The 16,163-nt window shown below is 36.4% G+C and overlaps 2 protein-coding genes across 4 annotated transcripts in view; one reads left to right on the forward strand and one right to left on the reverse strand.

Annotated features, from left to right (window-relative positions):
- LOC100023635 (glyoxylate/hydroxypyruvate reductase B-like) overlaps positions 1–222 on the reverse strand; it is a 73,904-nt gene extending 73,682 nt beyond the window's left edge. The window contains exon 1 of the mRNA XM_007487828.3: positions 87–222. The gene's annotated coding sequence lies outside the window, so the exon portion shown is untranslated. The remainder of the gene's footprint in view (positions 1–86) is intronic.
- A 132-nt stretch (positions 223–354) lies between these two features.
- The window catches only part of LOC100023534 (centrosomal protein of 97 kDa-like), a 45,213-nt gene continuing 29,404 nt past the window's right edge, over positions 355–16,163 (forward strand). The window contains exons 1-2 of one of the 3 annotated variants that reach the window (XM_001375014.4): positions 355–807; positions 7,481–7,711. In XM_001375014.4, the coding sequence (XP_001375051.2) occupies positions 7,520–7,711 (192 nt within the window). In that variant the 5' untranslated portion in view covers positions 355–807; positions 7,481–7,519. The remainder of the gene's footprint in view (positions 808–7,480; positions 7,712–16,163) is intronic. The other 2 variants (XM_007487830.3, XM_056823535.1) reach the window with 2 other exon arrangements.

The raw sequence follows: 16,163 nt of genomic DNA on the forward strand, positions 1-16,163 counted from the left end.
GGGTGGGCGTTCCCACTTGGGTCATTCCAGAAGAAGTGAGAAGGAGCAAAGAAGACGAAATGAGGCTGGATCACGATAGCCAGTACCTTAGAAGGTAACTCGCGAACTGCAGAAGGAGTACCCTGGGTTCGGGGACTTCACACCTGGGATCTAGATAGGCAGGCATACAGACAACCTGCCACCCTGCCGCCTTCCGCTCCGCTCCGCTCCCCTCCCCTCTCCTCCCCTCTCCTCCCCTCCTCCGCGCGCCCCCGCATCTCACTTTATGCCCCACCCCAGCCTATGCCCCGCCCCAGCATGTGCCACGCCCTGTCCCAGTCTATGTCCCGCCTCCCTTGTACGCATCATTTCCTCCGGTTCCTCCACCCCAACTAGTTGGTGAGCTATGTGGAGAAGCCCGCTGAGGACCCGCAGGTCCTGAGAGCTGGTTACAAACCGCAGCGGTCTCCTGGAGCTGCCCACGCGGGCCTGGAGGGAACATTTTCTTCCTCCAGTTCCAGCGCTGCGTTTTTCCCTCTCTTCCTCCTCTCTTTATTGCCCTGGCATTCCTAGAAGGAGCTACTGCCAGCGGTGGGAGGAGCATAGCACGTGCCTCTACTCCGCGCCTAGGAGATTAAGGGCTAGGGTGTGCTCGCGCTTCGCGCCTCGGCGTCCCGACCTGGAGGCGTCTTGATTTAGGCGGGCCTCCTCTCTGCCAGCCGACGGGCTCCTGCGGGTGTGCTCGCTCTGGACCGCTGCAATCCTGCAGCTTGGGCCCATCTCTCCGGAGCATCATCACCTGTCCGAGGACTGCATGCTGGTGGGGAGGTGAGAGGGAACCTGTAATGCCACTGCTGCAAGGGGCTTTAGAGATCTCACTCCTTTGTTTTTTTAACAAATGAAACTCAGTTCGAACAGCAGCTTTTTTAAGCTGCGGCGACAATTTAATATTTAGGTTTGTTTTGGTATTCAGCCCCTTACTGAACAATTATCTTTAATTTCATATGAGGTGGATGAGGGAGTTAATGCCAGTTAGCAGTGGAGACCAGAAAGGACCAAAAAAAAAATGCAGGTTATGTTCAGGAAAGGTATTGGAACTAAGCCGTTAAATATACTTGGAGCCTTGCACCCAGCTACAGCTACCTCTACTTGAAGAGCAATGGGTTTATGTATGGAGAGGAAAAGAAGTGGTAGACTTGCAATCAGGAGACCTTTTTACTAACTAGCCTTGTGACATTATCTGTATCTTTTGCTTAGTTCAAAAATGACTGTAATACTTTTATTACTTGCAGGGGTGGTAAGCAAACTTTTAAGTTATCTTTAACTGAATTATTGTAAAGTTGGAGGGGAGCAAATAAAAGAACAGTACTGTACCAAGTTGAAAGAATTATAACTTTTCTGAAACATGTCAGGGGAGGAGATTGAAATGCATGAGTTTAGATAGGGAAAACATTAACTCATTGTCTAACCCTGTAAAACTTGCTACTCTGGCTCTGATTATCTGATTGTCCTATTTACTTGAGTGGTGCTGCTACTCTAGTAAAAAGAACTGTGGACTTGAAATCACAAGATGTATTTAAATCTTGCCTCTTTTACTTTGTGACTCTTCCGACAGATCAAGCCATTTAAGTTCCTCAAGCATCAGTAAAATGAGGATAATAATACCTTGCACTGCTTGACTTAATCAACAAGCAATCATCATTGTGTGCCTGGCACTGGGCTAGGTGTTAAGGAATACAAAGAATGAGAATTCCACATGTGTAATATAAGTTCACACATATTATATATAGGGCATTAACATTTTAAAATTGATTTTATACATTATCTCCTTGGATCCAGCACTCATGACAGTGCCTGGCACAAGTAGCAGGTATTTAATGTGTGTTTATTGATTGACCCTTACATTAAGTTTGTAAAGTAGTTGCTATTCTATATATTTGAATGATATGGAAACTGAGGGTTGGAAAGGTTATGACTTGCCCAGAAGTTCCTGAGGCAGGATTCAAACCCATACTTTTTGTTTTACTTATCCAGCACTTTATTTTCTATCCCATAATCCTGGGATAACATGTAAGGAAGGAGCAATTTTTCCTGTCCTTTCCACATTTTTCATCCCTAAGATTGTGCTAAAAATCAAACCTAAAAGATTATTCACGACACCCATTTTTCATTATGTGTACCCCCTACTAAAAGCGCCTCAGGGTCTCCATTAACCCAGAGGATCCACTTTCAGTGCCTACAAATTTAAGTCTGAGCTCTAGCCTAGCATTCAAGCCATTCTATGACTTATCTCAAAACTGCCTAATCAGTTTAATTGCCCACTACTCTCCCTTAAGAACTTACTGGTAGAATCAAATTGGTCTGTTACTGTCCACTACTTATTCTTCTTTCTGAGCCTTTGTTCATGTTGCTGCCTTTACCTGGATTTGCTTTCTTTCTTCCACCTAAACAAATCATATCTGTCACCTCCACCATCAAGCCTTCCCTGACTACAGTCCATAATAATCTCATACTTCCCAAAAATAAACTCTGATTGCCACATCTCAACTCAAACATTTCCAAAATGCCCATCATAGGCACTGAAAGGAAAAAAAGAGGTTAATGATTGGGGAACATTCATTTTGTTAAGGAATTCATATAAACAAATAAGTGGGAAGAGAGAGTATGGGTAAGATTATAAGAAAGATTCTAAGAAGAGGGTGTATATTCTAGACCTGGGAAACAGTTTGTAGAAAGGGGACAGGAGAAAGAATGCTACTGAGTGTGAAAGATAGTAAAAAAAAAGATAGTGAAAGAAAGATAGTAAGCTAGTTGAGTGCATTGCATTGCAAAGCTCATACCCATGCACCCCTCAGGTTCACTCCTATGAGCTACAAGTTCATACCCGTAATATATATGGTGCTAACATTTTAAAATTTATTTTATATTATCTCTTTGGATCAGGCATTCAGCACAGATCCTTGCATAAGTGGTAGATTCTTAATAAATGTTTATTGATTGGTCCTTACAATAACTTTTAAAATGTTAATGCCCTATATATAATATTTGTGAACTTATAGTACATATGTGGAATTCTCATTCTTCGTATCCCTAACACCTAGCCCAGTGCTAGGCACACAATGATGATTGCTTGTTGATTACGTCAAACAGTGCAAGGTATTATTATCCTCATTTTACTGATGCTTGAGGAACTCTGCCCCCCCCCCCCCCATGAAATCCAACTCTTTATTCAGTATCTCTTAGACCTGGGGTAACATGTTAAGAAAGAATAAATAATTTTTCCTATCTGTATTGTGTTTTTCAGCCCTGAGATTTGTATTAAAAATCAAACCAAAGAGATTATTCTTCTTCAATCTTCATTTTCGTCATTTTGGGTCCCTACTTAGAGCATTTCAACGTTTCCATTATCCAGAGGATTCTCTTTCCAATGCCTATAGTTTAAAACCCAAGCTCTTTAGCCTAATATTCAAGCCATTCCTACCCCCAAGCTGTCTCTCCAGTTAATTGCCCACTGCTTTCCTTTAGAAACCCACTTGTGTAGTCAAACTGGTCTATTACTGTCCACTACATATTTTTCTTTCTCTGCCTTTGCTTTTGTGGTTGCCATGTACCTGTATTACCATTTATAAGTATATATAACATATACATATATTTATTATATAATTGGAGGTAGTTAAATACAAATCAGTGAAGGAATCAAGAAAGGCTTGATGTTTTTAAATTAAATCCTGAAGGAAGAGGGAGATACTATGAAATAAGAGTAAAGAATTATGGAGATGAGAGATAAGAGTGCCTGATGTGAAAAATAAATAAATAAAATTTTGAAGACTGCCTCATGTGAAAGGTAGCCAGTTTGACTAGACTAGAGAATATTAAGGGGAATAATAATTTCTAAAGAAAGATCCTTTGGAATCAGGGTGTGAAAAGCTACACAAATTAAATAGTATAATTTATATTTTATCCTAGAGATAATAGGGAACCTCTGGGATATTTTGGGTAGAGGAAAGTGACATGGCCAGACCTGCATTTAAGGAAAATCCCTTCACCAGCTGTGGGAAGGTAGAGCTGGGAGAAACTTGAGGCAGGGAGGCCAGTGTGGAGGCCATAGGAGAGGGGAAGAGAGCCTGAGCTGTGTGAAGATGCAGGATAGATGAGGTTAGAGAGAATGCATAATATTAATACTAAAGTTATACACCTGGGAGACTGGAAAAATTGTGATTTCAACAACATAAATGGGGAAATTTGGAAAAGGGGGTTGGTTTTTTGGGGGGTATATTCTACTTGGATCTGTTGCACTTGAACCCTCTGCTGGACAGTTTGAAAGGTCCAGTAGGTCATTTGTGATGTGTGAAAGAGAGAATTAGAGAGGAGTAGAGATGATCTTGCTGCTGAGGTCTAGGCAGTGTTAAAATGACAGAATCGTAGATTTGTAGTGAACTCTCAGGGAGTTTAGAGCCAGATCCATCCAGCCTGTGGCATGTGGGGAGTAGCAGAAAAAGTAACTAAAAGGAATCACCCAAGGGATAGAGTTTGTAGACAGAAAAGTCGATTGAGGAAGGGGGAAGGGTTGTGAGAGATTTAGGAGCAGAGGATAATGTCCAGTTGAATTGGTTGACTGTAGGAGGAAGAGAGGGAAAAGAAGAAAATGAGATTAGAGCAGGAATGATAACCTAAGAAGTTTCTGAAGGATAAAGAGTATAAAAATTAAAATTAATATACTACAACTCCAAATACTATATTTTATAAGATTTATTAATAATCACTGGAAGTAATGAAATAAAACCATGTGCCCATGGCTAATCCACCTGCTCAAAATGCCCACTCCACCAAAGCTGCCACAGGAAGGAAAGAGAGCTCAACATGGAACTCTGTCCAATTTATTTTCTGTCTATGTCAGCATGTAATGACAGGAAGTGAGTGGGTTCCTGGGTAATGTAGTTCAACGATACAAGATTTCTAATTACACAAGAGAAGAGAGGTTCCAAGGAAAATAAAGATACGTTTAGGAGAAGAAAGTACTAGAGAGAGATATAATGAAAAGAGGTTATTTGGTCTGACAGATGGGTTTGGAAGTTTCTGATCATTTAAGTAGAACTCTTTTCTAGGATGCTTAGGTCAATGGAGAGCAGAGATTGAGGAATTGGAAGGGACATCTGCATGTAGTCAGGTTTCTCTAGCAGAAGGTGAGCCATTTGGGGGAGAAAGGAAGACTGACCCAGACAGAGAATTCTCTGTGGAAGGAAAAAAAAATGTCCGAGGCACCAATATAGTATTGCTTCTAGGATCTGGGTTGGGTAGTTAGTTAGAATAGAGTGTAAAAAAGGTAGATTTAGTACAAATAAAAGATTCTTTTATACTATGCCTACTACCTATTCATTATCAAGATTTTTTTTTTGTTTAGGTCACTTAATTTGGCAAAATATAGACTGTTTTCCTTTTCTCAGGGTCCTATTGAGCTAGTGGTACTGTTCAAGCTTCCTTTATCAGCTTGTTTGATCTCTAGGCCCAGGTAGAAGAAATTGATTAGGAAATATTTTAGGAAAAGAAGTGAAAATAACAGTAGCTTGTAGCTCCAAGAGTCAAGAAGAATCAACAAAAGGGGCAGCTGGATTGCTCATTGGGTTGAGAGCCAGGCCTAGAGACAAGAGGTCCAGGGTTCAGATCTGGCCTCAGACACTTCCTAGCTGTGTGACCCTGGGAAAGTCACTTGACCCTGATTGCCTAGCCCTTACCACTCTTTTGCTTTGGAACCAACATACAGTATTGATTCTAAGACAGAAGGTAAGGGTTAAAAAAAGAGAGAGAGAGAATATCAACCAAAAAAAATTTATGTAACAATTTAGAGGCTCAATGGATGTGGTTCAGTGGATAGAGTGCCAGGCCTAGAGACAAGAGGCCCTGGGTTTGAATCTGGCCTCAAACATTTCCCAGCTAGGTGACCCTGGGCAAGTCACTTAACCCCAGTTGCCTAGCTCTTGTAGATCTTCTGTCTTGGAACCAAGACTTAGTATCATTTCTAAGACAGAAGGTATGGGCTTTTAAAAAAGTGTTTTACATATGCAATATAATCTAATAGATTAATATAGGAAATTAAAATTTTTAACATAACCAATTTGGTATTTGTCTTGCTTGACTGCATATTTGTTACAAGAATTTTATTTTTCCTCTTTCTTTTTCATTGGAAGTGAGGTAGGAAGAGAAAATTTTGAACTGGTTAATTAAAAAAATTAGAGAAAGGCTAGGAGAAATTTTTTACGTTTTTCTATAAACGTAACCATCAACAAAAACGAACATTCTGCACACACTCCTTAGCATATAACAATTAACTATCAACAAAAATGAACATTCTGCACATACTTCTTAGCATATAACAAGTTAAAAACAAGTGAGTTAATGAACAATTGAATTTTTTTGTTCTAGTGTCTTAGGTCTTTCTGAAGGTCATACTTCTGGCCTTGAGTTTATTTTCTTTCTTAAGGATAGAAAATTTCATGCAATGTTTAAGAAATAAATTAGAGGACAACAAATTGTAATATAATACACATATTTCATTACAAAATGAAGAAATATGTGTGGATATTGAGAATGGAGAACCTTTTTAATAAAATCCCCCTCCAAAAGGTTACATCTTAGAACAAGAAAAGCACAGGATTAGGTTAGGGTTGCATAAGATTGAAAGGAAATAGTATTTAGAATAATAGAATGTTATTAATTATTAATTGATTATTAATAGAGATAGTAAGAACCTTTCTGAGAAAGCATCTTATTTTACAGAAGAAAGCATTAGGCTCAGAGAAATGAAGTAACTTTCTCAAGGTTACAAATAATGGCATACTTGGAACTAAAATCTGGACCTCCTTTTAACATGGTGTGCTTCCTAATAGCATGTTCTAACCATCCAAAGAAATTAGATTAAAATTCACATGTATCATATCATAGAGCAAAGAAAAGCGTCCTTTCCTTTCTGTACCACAACATATGTAAATGAATCCCAGTGTTTGACTACAGAAATCCAAATTTGGACATGTCTTTAAAACTCTGATGTTAAGAACTATCTATTTTTATATTTTCCCTCAGTACCTATCTTTAGTGCTATGTATAAAGTAGATAATTAGTAAATGTTATTGAGTAATAGAATAAAACTGACTGAGTAAAGAAGCATATTCTTGCATTTTGAGATCTGCAAATTGGCTTATGGCATCCCCATTAGGAGAAACTATAGGGAAGTCTTATGGGTAACTGAAAGTTAATGTTAATAATAATTTTTAAAAACAGAATTCAAATAAAATTTTTTGATGAAATGGAGATGTATAAATATCTATTTTTAAAATTAATGTTATTATGGAGCTCTGAATCAAGCTTTCTTGTGATTATGATCAATATGGGAATCCAAATTTTTTAATACATTATCAGCATCATCCTGACTATGGGTAATCTGTGTCATTTCAGGTAAAGGATATACATATTTTTTTTGACATTTTCATTCTCATTTTTCCTTAAGTATTTAGAGCTTATTGAAGGATATAGAAGAATATAACATATGCTAAGAGAAACTAGATTGATTTGCTCAATGTTGCATTCTTCTGAAATGTTGGAAGAATTGGTACTAGAGAGAGACTCTACTGAAGAGAATAATGACATAATTGATGAATCAAGAAGTTCCGGGTCAGTACCAGATACAGTACCCAAAGCTTTGAAAAAAAAGCTAGAATCCAAACATGATCTTGAATTGGTAAGTGTATTTTAAACTAATAAAATGTTTAAGAAGTTTTTTTAAGTTTATTTGATTAATTTAGAATATTTTTCCATAGTTACATGAGTCATGTTCTTTCCTTTCCCTCCTTCAACCCCCTCCCATAGCCAATGAACAATTCCATTGGATTTTACATGTAAGACTTTGTTAATGATTTTTTTTATATTATCAAGAAAATATACCAACAAATTTAGTTTCTATATATATATATATATACATATATATATATCTAAAGCTAACTAAATTTGTTGTGACTTAGTTGATGTTTTCATTATTTGGGATATTTAAATATAGAAAATATTCTAATGCCTTTTCATCCTACTTAAGTATCTTTTTTGGGCGGAAAGAGTGAATGGAATGGGAAGTCTTTCTGTCTTATTCAGGCCAGAAGTGCAGCATCTATTACATGAGCTCTGATCTGCTTCATTTTTCTGATTTGGTCCAGTGTGCCCCTTTTTAGGCAGCTGGATGTCCTTATTTCTGGGGACTCTCTATATTGGTGCCAGACTTATAGAGACACCCAGTCAGCCTATTGTGGCTCAGAATTCCTAAACTCAAGAGATTTATTAACTTTAGCTCCCAGCAGCAGAGATTACAGGTGTGTGTTGCCATGGCCAGCTAAATACTTCTTGGAAGAAGAGAATTGGAGTCAGAACTTGGAATTGAATGCTGGTTCTGACACTTATTACCTATGTAGCCTTGGCAAGTCGCTGAAATTCTCTGGGCTATGAGTTTCTAAGCAACTTAAATTCTTGATTTTTTAAAAGTTAATGCAATAACTTATTATTTTTTCTTTTTTTTAATTAAAACATTTTTTTCTTACCAATGACATGTAATAAATTTCCATACAAATTTTCCAAAGTTATATGATCCAGATTTTCTCCCTTCCTTCTTCCCTTCTCCCTCCCTGAGCTGGCAAGTAATTCAGCCTGGGTTGTACATATATTATCACTCAAAACATATTTCCATATTGTTCATTTTTATAAATGAATAATCATATAAAACCCAAGCCCAAAACATATACTCAAATAAACACGTGAAAAAACATACGCTTTCATTTGCATTCATACTCCAACAGTTCTTTCTCTGGAGGGGGATTGCGTTCTTTGTCTTAATGCTACATTTTTTTTAAGTGTTTTTTGCTATGGCCAGTGTAGGCACAGAGCAGCACAGAGCAGGGTAGCTAAAGAGGAATCGGTTCAGCATGTGAGCACCAAAAGGAGAGAGTCTGGAGCAGGCTGATGTTCAGAGTAACTGCTACTCAGCAGAGAGGGCAGTGCATATTTATTAGAAAATCAATGTACATAGCTACATGTTAATCATAAGAAAGTCACACTGGGATGTAAAAGACAGGTGAACTGGTGGCTACTTCAAAAGGATTCCAGAGCTATTAACTAGTGCATGAATGATGCAAAAGCTTGCCAAATCTTTCATTAATGTTTAAGAATGTTTTAGGTGGATTATTATTTTTTGGGGATGGAACACTAACTCATGAATATCTTCCTGGAATAGTCATAACAAGAAAATGCTTTCGCACAAACATCTTGTTCTTTCCTGGATCAGTGCTTTGGCATTGATTTCAGGGTGACATCTTCAGGTTTATACATAAATACGCTTTTCCATTATTCATGTATAGTTTTACATTACATCATCCACAGTTTTTTTTAATTTATGAAAGAATTAAAAGTTAAAGAAATTTTTAAAAATTAATGAAGGAATTAAAATTTTTAAGTGCTTGCTATATGGCAGGTATATGCTTATTGCTAAGAATACTAATTTTAGAAAATGAGATAGCTTGTGCCCTCCATTCTATTAATGGCTAGCATTTATAATAGAGGAGTAGTAGACAGAGAAGGGAGTTTCGGTCTAGGAAATTATAGGGATGGGATGTTAAACTCTATTATTAATTTTTATTAGTATTATTAATTTTATTATTGGAAGAGTAAAAGATGGAAGGGAGTCTTGGGATATATCCAGAATAGTTAGAAGATGGCAAAATGGCTTGGGCAGATGGCTAGATAGAATGCAAAATTTGATTTAATGTTAAAATTACAAATGAAATGTAATACACTAGAAAACTATAACCAGCAAAAATATTAAAAAGGCACCAGATCAAAAAATGATTAAAGACACCCCCCCCCCCCAAGAATTCCAGGTCATGTAACCAACAAGATGGAGACATTTTCTTTTATCCTCATGACTTCACAACTCTCCAAAATTATAATTATATGTAAGAAGTAAATTAATTGCAGCTTTCTCTACAGGCTAAAGCAACAAAAAACTCTTAATGCGATAAAAACCTGTTGAATTAATAGCAGAGGAGTGTAAAGATTAAAATTTAGGGAATATTGGGAGACTGAGGCAGGTAGAAATTAGTTTCTCTCTGCAAGGAGTATTATATTTTTTTTAGAGGTTTATTGAAGATTAAGGATTAAAGAAAATACAGGATAAGAGACACGTGTCCAGGCCATAGAGAGGCCTATACACAACCTCACCTACATTATGAAAAAAAGCCACGCCTGCCCCAAAACGGAAGTCCAAGAGAGCCTCGACAAGACCTTTGCCACCAGCTTAAATCCTTCCTCGATCTCGGCCCACCTCAGAATTCCTGTGAGATTACAAAGCATTTTGGGGAAGTGGAGCAAAGGCTTGTGGGGATTGTAGTCCTGTATTCGAGTCTATTATTTATAGGAGGGCAGTCCCTAACATGCTCATTCAGTATACCCTTTCCTCCACCCCCCCCAGCCCCCCATCCTACTGGCAGGGCTGTACTTAAGTCCCAGGGACTTGTGCTCCGGGAGCCACTTAGCAATAGTGCTAGTAAAAAAACTAAAGAAGATGGAGACCTGGACAAGGAGCTGGGAGGTGGTAGGGGGAGGAAGGGGAACAACAGAGTTTCCCCAGACCTTAAGGAAACAGGACTGGTATGCATTTGGGGCCAGTTCTATTCCCCTAGAAATCAAGTTGGGGTAGAGAGAGAGGTTGCTAAAAATTCCCCACACTGGAGGGAACTTTGAGACAGCTTTGAGGTTCAGCTCTCAGGGGATCCTCCATTAAAGGGAAACAAGTTGGAAAATGATCCACAAAGGAATATGAAAATAGAAATTATTAAACATCTTAAGAAAAATTCAGTTAAAAACTTTGGACATGAACAGATAAATCAATAGGGAATAGGTTAATAATAGAAGGAGAAGTTGTCTCCAGACACCCATGTAAATGATTCCAAAATTTCTGAATAAATATTGTAAGACAAATGAAAATGAGTTAGCATATCTGATGAGGCAGAGGATGCTATGGGTTTCCAAGAGTACCCAGAACTACAGTAAAATGTACCCAAATGATTCGTGAGAGAAATAAGAATCATGGCCTGCACAGAAAAAATAAATGGCACAATAGAAAAATTTGACTTCACGGTGGCAAGTCTCACTAAGGAAATGAAAGAGAGAACAAATAATAGGGAATAGAAATACAGAAAAGTGAAATGCATAGTATTGATAGTAAGAATCATAGGTGTCTCAGAAGAGGTAACAAAAAAATGTAAAAACTAATGCAAGAAATAATAAAAGAAAACTGCCGTAAACTTCTGAACATAGAAAACAAAGTGCCAATTAAAGAAAGAGCTTCAAATATAAAGAAAGGGAAATTTGACAAGATTATTTTGCACCCTATAGAAACTGCAGGAGGGAATGGAATAATGTGTTTTGAAGAGTAACAGAGCTACAACTCAAAATGACATACCTTACAAACTTAAACCTCATCATTAATAAATGTAATGGCCATTAAATTAAAACATAAGTATTTCCACAAACAACTCTTGATAGGAAAAGTTTATTTACTTTCAAATACCCCAGGGCGTGGGGGGAAACACCCCCAAATGAAGAAAAATAAATAAATAATACAACTAAGGAAGGCAGGAGTAATGAAATAAGTCCTATAAAAGAGGGTCACAGAAAACAATACTTAAGGGATTGAAAATAAAAAAATAATAAGATTCTTTAAGATATTTCTTCCTGTAAGTTCACAAAGGGATAGGGGTGCAAGTGAAACTTAAAATAGAACAATAGTTGGAGAAACAGACCTGAAATACCATAGGTTAAACCTACACCACCCTACCTGCAGGTGAATAAATGTCTTTTGTGAGATTAAACTTCAGAATGGAAGAAAGGAGATGGTTTGGGTATAAAAAAGAGAAGAAAGAAGATAGAGGGGAATGTGTGATACACCCTAATCAAGTCAGTGTTAACAAGATAAATATAACTGAGAATTTCTTATTGATGAGGGTGTGGGGCTCTGGGAGAATGGATACAATGGCGAAGGAAGGAAGTGAAGCTCAGGGGATGAGAAGGCAGCATCCTGTTGTAGAGATGGGAAGGGGGGCCCACAAAAGAGCACTCCCCAAGGGAGAGGAGAGGCGTTCTCCAATAGGAGATGGGGACCTGAAGTAGGAATCCTCTGCAGACACTTGTTGATTCTGGAGACCGCTGTTTCTGAGAGTATTCTGTCTCTAGGTCTCCCTGGCTCTGGAGAGGGAAAAATCAAAACTCCTTTGCTTAATTCATATCCATAAGGGTAGGTTTGAACTCAGAGATTTCATGGCAAGGGAAAAGGATGATGAGGAAGACAGGGAATTACAATTGCACAATCAGCTATGTGTTTATTTCTTATCCTTTATCTCCTGCAGATATTGATACTTTTAAGACTAAAGGTCAGCCAGAAGTGGGGGGAGGTGTATGGCAAGATCTACAAGGCATAACATAGAAGTTGTTAGAAGGAAATTAAAATAGGTAATTTAGAAACTTTCATGCCACAAGGAATAGAAAAGCTAAAAAAAGGAAAAAATAAGACATAAAAGCTGAATCACACATGGGTCGGTGGGGCTATGACTGGGAAAGTGGACTCTAAAAGATCATCCTACTGCAAATACTAGTAATAAGGAAATGGGTCTTGATCGATGGCACATGTTAAGTACAGTTGTGCATCATATATGGGAGGGGGTGGGGGAAAGGGAGGGAAGGAACATGAGTCTTGTAACCATGGAAAATTATTCCAAATCATCCAATTAAATAAAATTTAAAAATAAAGTAAATTGATATTATATACGAAAAAAATTAAAACTGAATCAAAGAATTAAAGTCTAAACTAGCAAAGGGAAAGAATTAAAGGAGAGAATAAGATAAAGAAATTATTTTTAGACCAAGGTACAGGGGGAAAAAAACCCCTTAAAACAAGATGGAGGGGAAGAAAGGAAGGGGCAGCTTTACTCAAAAGTTAAATAAAACTCTAAAACTAGGGTAAGGGATAGCAAACAGAAGGAGGAAAATTTGAGACTTAGGAGAAGAGTGTTATGGAAAAAAGATTGCTTTAAAGTAGATTAACCAAAAATGACTAGAGAAAAAAACTTTTAAGAAATGAAAAGAGACAACAACAAAAAGCCCTTATTCAGAAAAAGGCAATTTTAGAGATAGAAGGAAAGGAATGTAAAGCTAGCTCTCTTAACTTTAATTATTAATGGATTCAGTTCCCCTTCCCAAAAAAAGTGACAGATTGGGAAAGAAAATAAAACCCCACACGTTATTGCTTCAGTGAAACAGACCTAAAAAGCATCATATGCAGAAAAAAATGAAAGACTAGAACAAAATTAACTATGCATCATGTTAATTTTTAAAAGGCAATTGCTGCAGGCATGCTATCAGACAAAGTAAAATCAAATATGATATAAAAAGATAAATATGGAAAACTTTTGAGAAGAACCATAGATAATTAATCAACATCAATAGCAAATGTATATGCTCTATATGCTCTTAGTATTTAAATTTTATGCTCTTAATATTTATATGCTCTTAGTATTTAAATCTAATAGAAAAATTAACTACATTCCAAGAAAAAGAGAGTAATAATATCGGGAGACTTTAATGTCCCTTTCTCTGTTTTTGATAAAGCCCATGTGGAGGTAACAAAAAGGAAAATGTGGAATTGAACAAAGGGAAAAGCTAGAGCTAAAACACTTAGAGCACCTTCTAAATAGACAGCAATAGAAAAAGTTTTTATATAGTATATATAGTAACAGCCAATTTATCCTTTACAGTCTAAAATGGAATAAAATTAGTAATTAGTTCAGGGAACACAAACAAAAGACTTAACCCAAATGGATATTTAACAATGATATCCTAAATGAGTGAGTCAAAGAACAAATCACAGAAACAATAATTTTATGAATTGCAGTTTAGGAATCCTTAAAGGAAAGTTATATTTCTACAAACATACATTAACTGAATAGGAGATATTTAATGAATGGAATATATGTTTTTATAAATTAGACAGCCAACAAATCCAAAATAACCATCAAAGAGGAGACATTGAAAATTAGGAGAAAAGAAGATAAATTGGAAAGTAAAAAGATTATATAAATAAAATTGAAACCTAGTTTTTTGAAAAGAATAACAAAATGAATAAACCTGTAGCCAACCTGATTAAAAAGAAGACAATAAAATAAGAAAAGCAAAATAAATCGGATAAAATCACAAAACCAGAAGGAAAAAATAATTACCAGAACCTCTGATTCCTAACTACATGATAAACTCAAAGAATAGAAACAAAGCAGATATATTTTCAAAAATATAAAATACCCAAACCATCAGAAGTTCTTAAACAATTCATTTTTTAAAGGGGATGGGGGGGGGGGGGGTGGCTGGGTAGCTCAGTGGATTGAAAGCCAGGCCTAGAGATGGAAGGTCCTAGTTTCAAATGTGGCCTCAGACACTTCCCAGCTGTGTGGTCCTGGGCAAGTCACTTAACCCCCATTGCCTAGTCCTTACCACTCTTTTGCCTTGGAACCAATACACAGTATGGGTTTAAAAAAAAGAAATAGAACTGTCATATAACCTACAGGATTTGTCTAAGACCAAGGTAGATTTATACCAAGTATGTAAGAATGGTTCAACATGAGGATCATTAAAAACCAAAACATCCAAAACCACATCAATAAATGAAGAAAAAGCCTTTGAGCAAATAAAATACTCATTTACAGTCAGTAAAAGTTTACAAAATATATAATCATAGCATTTTTAAAAATTTTAGAGGCATTTTTCTCTTTATATCTGCTTATTCTTCATATTTGATTTTTTAAAAAGTTATGGGAAGACTAGAAAGTAATTTAGCAGAAATTAGGATCAATATCTTGTATTAGATATCCCAGTAAAATCAAAATAGGTCTAAGTCCTTAAGCCTAATTTCAAATCCTGACTCAGAAATCTACTAGCAGTATTACTTTGGGCAAGTCATTTTACCTCATTCATCCTCAGTTTCCTCATTTGTAAAATGAAGATTATAATATCACATGAAAACAATATAAATTGTTTTTATACTTTTTACATTTTATACAAACAGCAGTATAGTTTTATACATTTTATAAAAAAATAAAAACAAACAGGGTTGTTGTGAGGAACAAATAAGCTAACATGCAAAGTACCATGTAAGTGCTAAATAAATTTTAAAATAGTATACTTTGGGCTCCAGTTTTATTAAATCTCAATTTCCCTCAAATGCAAGTGCCCATTTAATTATTTGTAATTATTTATTTCATGAGTGTAATTTATATTGTAATGTTTATGTTGATATTTTTTTTTTGGTGTATACTTGTCTCTTCATCCTATCCAATTAAGATTTATCAAGTACCTGCTCTATGCCAGGCACTGTACTAAAGCACTGGATATACGGTTAATAAAAAGAAAGATAGTCTTTGCTCTAAAGAAGTTTACAGTCTAAAGGGGAAGACAGTACACAAAAGAAGACAGGAAGGCTGGTGTGGGAGAAACATTTAGCAATGCAAGGGCACATTGGCTCAGGAAATTGAAATCAGAAGAGTTGCAAAGTAGAATGATCCGAGTTTAGTTTCTGCCCTCCAAAAAGGATGGTGTTGGGAAGAGTTTGGGCTCCATCCACCTTCCAACCTTGTAGTCAGGGGGCACTAAAAGAAGTGGTGTCAATGAAGGCTTGAGTTAACAGTATGGTGTTAGAATATATGATCCTTAGAATATACGATCATTGAGAGTAGGGATTATTTCATTCTTTGTACTTGTATTCCTAGTGGCTTGTACATTGCCAGGTACATCCTAGGATAGGCTATCAATAAATATTGATTGATTGTATGAGTTTGGGAAAAGGGAAGGATATAAAAAAGGAAGTAGATAGAATTGGAGAGGGAGACAAGTACATATTAATATATATATATAAAAGCAAAAGAAATTGCAGCTTAGGAATATGGATTTAAAAGGGGAGAAGATTAAATAAAAAGAATTATTCCCTAGACAAAGGGAAGAAAGTAGGTCAAGTGGAAACATTTCTTCAGTTACATATCACTAGTGTTCATCACATTCCTTTTACCATTTCCTTTGTAAAGAGGAATGTGGAGATCAAAGAGAAGAAATAGTAT

This window comes from Monodelphis domestica, chromosome 3 (genome assembly GCF_027887165.1).
Source record: "Monodelphis domestica isolate mMonDom1 chromosome 3, mMonDom1.pri, whole genome shotgun sequence".
NCBI classification, from domain to species: domain Eukaryota; kingdom Metazoa; phylum Chordata; class Mammalia; order Didelphimorphia; family Didelphidae; genus Monodelphis; species Monodelphis domestica.